Raw genomic sequence first — 8,856 nt, forward strand, 5'->3', positions numbered from 1 at the left:
ACCTTTCTGGTTTCAAAGTGTTCATACTCAGGTAGCATTTTGTCATGAAATGTAAATGTTGTGGCATACGATTAAGTATATACTATTGAATGTGAATTGGATTATCATATTCGGATTCAAACGAGAAGAATATATTACCAAGGGGGTCAAATTTTTCTTTAACTAGATATAGTTTGATTCTGATCCCATGGAAATCCAGAATTGTAGTCACCGTCCGTTCATTCACGAAGATCTGATTTTGTTTAAAAAGAATCCGGAAGAAAGGGAAAATCAAGGACCCACCTTTTAGATAGAATTTCAAAAAATGCTCCGTGCTTTTTATTTTTTGGTGCAAACCTCACTTTTGCTAGGCAATCATAAAATAAGGAGGCAGGACACGCAGTTGGTAATGTTATCCCCAGAAAGTAATTTCTTTTTTGAACTTATAAACAAAAGCAAAAAAAATTCATGCGTTACAGCTGCGATAATTTAACTTGAAGCGCTTGTTCGCAAAAGAAAGGCCAATGGAGGCTCGTATTCAGAATTATAGAAACAATTTGGTCTGAAAACGAGAACTTCTAAAAAGATTTACGAACTGGACATATGGGTTCGGTTTGATAATAAAAACAACCGAACCATTGTAGACGCAGTTGGTGTCCTCGAACGAGCTCAGGGAGGAGGAAGAGCCAGGAGGTGTAGAGGGGCAGAGGTGATGGCGCTCAATCGGCGGGGAGGAGGAGACCCCAATGAGGGGGTGGTGGCGAGAGTGTCCAGCTCGATCCAGGGGTCGCCGATCTTTCAGAAGGGGAGGGAAGCGGCGTCGGCGACGGCCGCCTGCGGCCTGAAGCTCCTGCGCAGCACCGGCAAAGCTGCCTGGATCGCCAGCACCACTTTTCTCGTGCTTGTCGTCCCGCTCATCATCGAGATGGATCGGGAGCAGCAGATGAACGAGCTCGAGATGCAGCAGGCCAGCCTTCTTGGTGCCCCTTCCTCGATGATGCCCCGCCCAAGTGATCACTTCGACGTTCACTCCCTTTTCTTTGCTCTCTGTCTTCTTTCTACGATGTAGTGTTCGACTGCATTCTCTTTCTTATGGAGTTCGTCGTTTGATTTAATGGCTGATGTTGGGGACCCGTCTTGGTTGGGGTGAGAAGATATCGATTTACCGGGATTTGGGTCTCAGAGGTTTGGGGCTAGGCCTTCGAGGGAACACTGGGTTCGCGTGAGTATTGTGTATAATTGTTGAGTACAGTTTACTTGAATGAAAGTAATGTACTTGTGCTTCTTTAGTTGCTCTCTGTGAAACTAGGATTTTGGTTATTGTTGGTTTTTACTTGCTTGGTTTGTTCGTGTTGAATCGTTTTATTTGTTGCTGAGGAAGGAAATCCTTCGGCATTTCATTATTGACAAAATTACTGGGAGTTGTACTAATCGCTCTGTGAGTCTGTTGTACATCTGCTAGCGCCTATGAGCTGAGAAAAATTTCTGTAGCTTAATGTTGATGCAGGTTCTTGGAAGCTGACGGTCTGTCAGCTACTTAGTTGATTAGATCATTGGATTGCCTCACTTAGTTACTGAAACCATTTAATCTTTAGTACAGTCTTATTGTGGCGGAATTGCCAATGATTGCTTTGGCAAAGTAAAGAAAAGCCAATTGCAAATTCTCTGCCAATACCAACGATCTTTAAACACCTGGAACTACAACAGCTGCCATATTCGGGCACTAAAAGGAGGCACCGAAGACAACCAAATTTGTGGTTTGGTGATTTGTCCAGAGTTGATGAGAAAATGATTTATCGATTGGTCACGGCCTCACTTGTTTTGACTCATTTGTGTGTGAGAAACAGGCGTAATTAGCCTCACTTTATTGCAAAACTCAATGGGAATTGTCAAAGCTTTGATTAGCTCCACCAAGTGAAAGTCTTGAATTAGGGTTGCAAGTTTCTTGAGTTACAGTAACATAGGCGACTATGATGTAGAAGCATGAACTCATAAGTTTGGAGTTGGTAGAATCTGAACGGTAATTGTCAAAGCTTGGTTAGCTCTGCCATGTTAGACTCTGGATTCAGAGTTGCAAGTTGTGTGAGTTACAATAACTTATACAGTTATGATTTAGAAGCATGTATTCATAAGTGCAGTTGAGAGAATCTAAAATTTTACAACTTACAATTTGGATTGGTGGCTGAGAGCTATGTGTGCTTTTGCTGATTTAGTGCATGAATGTAAAAAAATTGGAGTTAGTTACCAACATTCATACGTTGTGGGAGAAACTTGCTTTTTCTTTAAGCAGGTTCAAGAAAAAGAGAAGAAAACTGAGGGACTTAAGTTGCCTGTGTTACTTAAAAAAGAAACTTTTTTTTTTTAAACTCAAAATCTTGAGGTATCAACTCTTTGTGCTGTAAAAAGAGGGCTATTGATGAAAGTAATAAACGGTTGGGTGATGTTTCGGCCTTCTACCAAGCGGTGGTCTTTCTCAGTCATTCAGACCAAGTTATGGTATTCACGTTAAAAAATTAAAGGCAAAATTGATAACCTAACGTTTAAACGATAATAAAGTAATAAAGCGATCTCAGGCCCTTATTTTTTTAAACAGAAGATATCCCGAAACACTTTGTTTACCTCCTGCGAACAAAATTGGGATACTTTGAAAATGCAGAATCTATTTAGGGATATCAAATGTCTAATTTGAATCAGATGTACCCATTACTGTATCTGATGCATAGAATGCTCACATATTTGAATTTGGACACGAACAAAGAAATGCCAAAGTATATCTAAATCCAATTTTTAAAATTCAAAATCTAAATATGATTCCCATCTTACTTTTAAATTCACAACTAAATTCAAATCCACCGTTTTATGCACAGTTGAATCCAACCATATTATGACATGTTAAGAATCAACTTTGCAAATAATTTATGGATATTGGATTCAAGATATTTATTTCAAACTGAATCATAATTGAATAAATATTTGCCTAAAACTAAATTTGATTGGAAGCCATTTTTCTTAAATGTGAGTGCAATTTCTTAATCGGATGTTAGATTTTTTTTTTCCATATTGGATTTTTTTTTCTCATTTCTTTGAGAAAGCCTAGTTTTCAAGAACAACTAGTACAGCGATATGGTGCCTCTTGTTCTTGATCCTTTTTTTTTTTTGTGTTTGAATGGTTAAATTCTCCTGAAACTGCCACACAGAAATGGATCAATTCTTGTGCATCACATTTATCGAATTGCTTAGGTTAGAAATATGATTACCGGTAAATAGTCAATTCTAGCTGTGATCCAGAACTTGACCAAATCTAGATCCAAATTCAAATAGTTTCCAACTTCGAATCCATGCAGCGAGTTGGTCCAATTACCCAATCACACTTTCAGCTGAGTTACAATTAGCTTGTGGATGGACATTTTTTCCATCATCTCATGTTTGAATCCCAAAATGAGCAAAATGATACAATGTAAAAATATTTACTTGGGTACAATATTAACTTAATATTGAACAATGTAAAAATATTGACTTGGGTCATAAAAACTCTGGTTAGAAAAGAAAAAAATTCTAATTAAAAGTTTGACAACACTTTGGATTCCACTGCCCCTTAGTTTTATTATTAGACTAGCATTAGCAAATTGGTTTAACTTAAAGCTGATCTACTATCATTTTCCAAAATTTTAAGAGAGAGAGAGAGAGTCAAATATATGGTGTTTCTATGCAGTGCAGGTGGAATTTTGGCACTTGTACATCTTTTCAAGAGGCTTAGACCAAGGATATTGAAGAAATTTATACAACATAAATGAGAGTAACCAATCATGGCTGTACATAATAGAATATTTGTCCCAAAAAGTCAAATGGATCTAGGTATTGGATTTTGAACCACTTTGGGTTCCAAATCTCATTGGGATCCTTAAAAATTTATGCATATGCTTAAACTGTGTCCTGCCATATCAACCACAAAATGAAATAGAGGGCGATATTTTTGTTATTTTATTAATATATCATGAATCAATATTTTATATGGTCTGGATAAAACAATATTGATAGAAATATTGCATGCATAGGCAAAGTTCAAATTAAATTTCAATTCAGCTGTATAATTTCAGATATTTTATGTTTATTGTCTGATAAGATTTTGGAAAGTTGAATTTGAGTTAGATTCGTACTTCAACTGTAAAAGATGGATCCATTTAGATATCCGTTCTGATCAATTAAATCATGTTTTTTAGCAAAAATTTGCTTAAAATGTCAAGAAATATAGCTTGTACGTGTCACATTCACCTAAGCTTTGATGCAAATTAGGGTTTAGTGTGTGGCACAACTTTCCATGCAAAATTTAGTCTTATATTGTGGAGGGAAAGTTCTTCCTTCTCTGCAGCTATAAATAGAGATGACTTGTGGGAGGTCAAGGCACAAATTCTAGGGCAAAGGGCTTGCACAAGAGTTGGGAAGACACTTAGATCATGCTCTGTCCTTGGTGAAGAAAGGCCTCTTGGTGGCTTGGCTTTATTCTTTTTTTTTTTTTTTACTGTTTTGAGTTATGATCTTGCTTTGCTTTGCACATGTGATAGACTATATTATATTTCTTGCATATGCATGTAGTTTCCTTTAAATTATTCGGTATTTTAGCTCATTAAGCATGAATTGACACATTATATTAATTGTTGCACTTGTGGATCAACCCAGATGTTGCACACAACATACCTAATCAAAAGTTAAGTGAAACATGTTAAGTAGGCCATTTCTTTTTTAAAAACCCTAATTTCACTTAGCATTTCATTGATACGCTTTAGAACTCCTGATTTCAAAATGGATTTAAATTAGTTAGGCACAAATGTTTACATTGATGTTCCATAACTTCGTTGTTATGGGGGGGATTTTGCAGCTAAATTCAGAGTTTAACAGACTAAATATCTCAGTTGTGACCTAATAAATTGAACTTAATTATAATTATCAAAGAAGTTGAGGTTAAGTATTAGCTTGGGGTGCCCAATATGAATGTAGAATAACTATTGGAGAAGAGGGTACTCGGCTGCTTTATTTTCTTTAAATTCTAATGTAGATTTCTTCATAGCATAAAATATGTATAAGTGGGCAAGCCATATGTAACATTGATGCTGATATTGGTATCACTAGATAGAACTCTTCTTGGTGTAAAATAAGTTCATTGTGTAATGTGACTGATTAGCAAAGTACAATTGCACATTCATCCAGGTTCTGCTATTTATTCTTCAGTAATTTTATTTGAAATATTGATCTATCAAAATAATTAAAAAAAAGAGAGGATAATTCTAAGAAAAAGGAAGATATAAAACAGTAACTATGAACTGTAAGCTTACAATCTTAAGTGTCAATCAACTTTATGGAAAAATCCTCACCAAACAAATATATATACCTAAAACAAAAAGCCATGAAACTTATATATTATCAGATAGCTACTCTTGAGCTTACCAATTCATAATATTTCTAAAGAGAGCAAAAGCATCAACAGCACCCTTTCCTTTAGAGAGAGGGAGAGAGATGCCGCCTCTCTAGAAGGCTAAAACCACATCTGCACGTCCTTTTGCCTTCCTTTGGTCATTGCGTAAGAATTGAATATTTCTCCTTTTTTTCTTTTTTCAAAATTGTCAAGGTAGAGACAATTTTTTCCAAAAAGTTAAAAAGAGGGTGAGAGAATGGAGTTTGCTGATTCATTTGGACCCAAGCTTTATATTTTTCACCAACCAAAAAAAGGACAATAAAAGGCGGTAAAGTGTCAGTAAAACTTCCACTATTGTGATTAGGAGCTCGACACGAAGGGCGTTCAGTACAACGGGCCGAACGCAAAATGTGTCCTAAGGTTCAAAAGTTAAAATTGGTGAAATAAGAACATGTTGATCATATTTAAACAAATAAAACCCCATTAAAGGCAAAAATAAAAAACCGGATTTAAGTTGGTGAGAACACAAAGATGGAAACGGATTTCAAGCCTTATCGGATTGACTGCTTGCTTGTGGGGGAAGACAATTCATAGAAAAATAGAAACATTTTTGTGGTTGAAGCTAACTCTTGCTGCCAGCAAAACACAACTGTGTATATGACTCACAACTGTGCATGTGACTCACATGAAAAGTTGTGTTTTGCTGACAGCAAGAGTTAGCTTCAACCACAAAAATGTTTCTATTTTTCTGTGAATAGTCTTCCCCCACAAGCAAGAGAGAAAATCGGATAAGGCTTGAAATCCGTTTCCATCTTTGTGTTCTCAACAACTTAAATCCTGTTTTTTTTGCCTTTAATGGGCTTTTATTTGTTTAAATATGATCAACATGTTCTTATTTCACCAATTTTAACTTTCGAACCTCAGGAGTTCTTTTTTTGGTTGGTGAAAAGCATAAAGCTTGGGTTCAACTAAAAGGCACCGTGACTGCAGAAATTCACAAATATTGATATGCTAGGGACTTTGTCTGAGGTGATTTGGACAACCCATCTCCCATAAGCATATGCAAAACCTGAATGTGCCAGAATAGCTCAATGTATGGGAGAGTATCCCTGAGCATGGTTGGCAGACAACCAAATTTGTGGTTGGGTGATTTGTCCAGAGTTGCTGAGAAAATGATTTATCAATTGGTCACAGCCTCACTTGTGTGTTAGAAATAGGTGTAATTCGCCTCACTTTATTGCAAGACTCGAATCGGAATTGTCAAAGCTTTGATTAGCTCCACCAAGTGAAAATCTTGAATTAGGGTTGCAAGTTTCGTCAGCTATGATGTAGAAGCATAAACTCATAAGCTTGGAGTTGATAGAATCTGATCGGCAATTGTCAAAGCTTGGTAAGCTCTGCCATGTTAGAGTCTTGATTTAGAGTTGCAAGTTGTGTGAGTTACAATAACTTATACAGTTGTGATTTAGAAGCATGTATTCATAAGTGCAGTTCAGTTCAGAGAATCTAAAATTTTAAAACTTACAAGTTGGATTGGTGGCTGAGAGCTATATTTGCTTTCGCTGATTTAGTGCATGAATGTAAAGAATTGGAGTTACCAACATTCATACGTTGTGGTTGAAACTTAAGTGCAGTAGGCACTTCAGTTGCCTGAGTTACATAAAAAAGAAACTTTTTTTTTTTGAAACTCAAAATGTTGAGATATCAACTCTTTGTGCTGTAAAAGGGAGGGGGGGCCGCGGTCCTCTTTCCCAATCACCCAGACGAAGTTATAGTATTCATGTTTAAAATTAAAGGCAAAAAACGATAACCTTACGTTTAAATGATAATAAAGTAATAATGCGATATCAGGGACTTACTTTTTTTAAACAGACGATAACCGGAAACGCTTTGTTCATACCTCCTGTAACCAAAATCGGGATATTTTGAAAATGCAAGCTCCAATTAGGATATCAAATGTCTAATTCGAATCAGATGCATAGAATGTTCGCGTATTCGAATTTGGACACAAACAATGAAAAACCAACTTTCAAAATAATGTATGGATATTGGATTCAAGATATTTATTTAAAACTGAATCATAATTGAATAGATATTTGCCAAAAACTAAATGGGATTGGATGCCATTTTTCTAAATCTGAATGCAATTTCTTAATCGGATGTCAGCTTTTTTTTCCATATCGGATTTTTTTTCTCCTTTCTTTGAGAAAACCTAGTTTTTAAGGACAACCAGTAAAACAGTACGGTGCTTCTTGTTCTTGATATTCCTTTTTTTTTTTTTCCTGTGTGTTTGAACGGTTAATTTCTCCAGAAACTGTCACACAAAAGTGGATCAAATTCTTGTGCATCACATTTATCCAACTGCTTAGGTTATAAATATGATTACCGGTAAATAATTAATTCTAGCCGCAATCCAGGTCTGGACCAATTTTATATCCAAATTAGAATGGTTTCCAACTCCGAACCCATGCATCCAGTTGGTCCAATTACCCAGTCACGCTTTCTGCTGGGTTACAATTAGCTTGTAACGTTTCTTCCATCATCTCATGTTTGAATCCCCAAAAGGGCACCTCTTAGTTTGTTTAATATTGAGCAAAATGATACAATTTTAAGTTGATATGCTTTCTTTTAAAGGAACAAAAATATTAACTTAATATTGAACAATGTAAAAAAATATTGACTTGGGTCATAAAAACTCTGGTTAGAATAGAAAAAAACATTCTAAGAGTTTGACAACGCTCTGCCTGCCACTGCCCCTTAGTTTTATTATTAAACTAGCATTAGCAAATTGGTTTAACTTAATGCTGATTTACTATCATTTAAGTCAACAGTGAAACTGTCCAAAAATTTAAGAAAGAAGGGGGGGGGGGGGGGGGAGAGAGAGAGAAAGAGTTTCAAATATATGGTGTTTTCTATGCAGTGCAGGTGGAATTTTGGCACTTTTAGATCTTTTCAAGAGGGGTAGATCAAGGATATTGAAGAAATCTATTCAAAATAAATGAGAGTAACCAATAATGGCTATATATAATAGAATGTTTGTCCTAAAAAATCAAATGCATCTAGGTATTGGATTTTGAATCACTTTGGGTTCCAAATCTCATTGGGATCCTTAACAATTGATGCATATGCTCAAACTGTATCCTGCCATATCAACCACAAAATGAAATTGAGATCGATATTTTTTGTTATTTTATTAATACATCATGAATCGATATTTTATATGGTCTGGATGAAACAATATTGACATAAGTATTGCATGCATAGACAGAGTTCCTAACAAGTTTCAATTCAGATATATAATTTCAGATATTTTGTGTTTATTTTCTGATAAGATTTTTAATATAAAAGTTGGATTTGTGTTAGATTCAGATTTCAAATGTAAAAGATGGATTCATTTATATATCAGTTCTGAACAGTTAAATCATATTTTGTAGCGAAAATTTTCTTAAAATGTCAAGTACTTCATG

The 8,856-nt window shown here is 35.6% G+C and overlaps 1 protein-coding gene across 1 annotated transcript; it reads left to right on the forward strand.

Moving 5' to 3' along the window:
* The first annotated feature begins 599 nt into the window (after positions 1 to 599).
* Positions 600 to 1,268, forward strand: LOC116265718 (mitochondrial import receptor subunit TOM9-2-like). The gene has a single exon (XM_031646540.2). The coding sequence runs from the start codon at positions 692 to 694 to the stop codon at positions 1,046 to 1,048; it is 357 nt and encodes a 118-aa protein (XP_031502400.1). The 5' UTR covers positions 600 to 691; the 3' UTR covers positions 1,049 to 1,268.
* Positions 1,269 to 8,856: the final 7,588 nt, after the last annotated feature.

Source organism: Nymphaea colorata, chromosome 12 (genome assembly GCF_008831285.2).
Source record: "Nymphaea colorata isolate Beijing-Zhang1983 chromosome 12, ASM883128v2, whole genome shotgun sequence".
In the NCBI taxonomy this organism is placed as follows: Eukaryota; Viridiplantae; Streptophyta; class Magnoliopsida; order Nymphaeales; family Nymphaeaceae; genus Nymphaea; species Nymphaea colorata.

Bases quoted from the DNA above. Each gene is read 5' to 3' on its own strand.
- LOC116265718 (XM_031646540.2), top strand. From the start codon at position 692: ATGGCGCTCAATCGGCGGGGAGGAGGAGACCCCAATGAGGGGGTGGTG.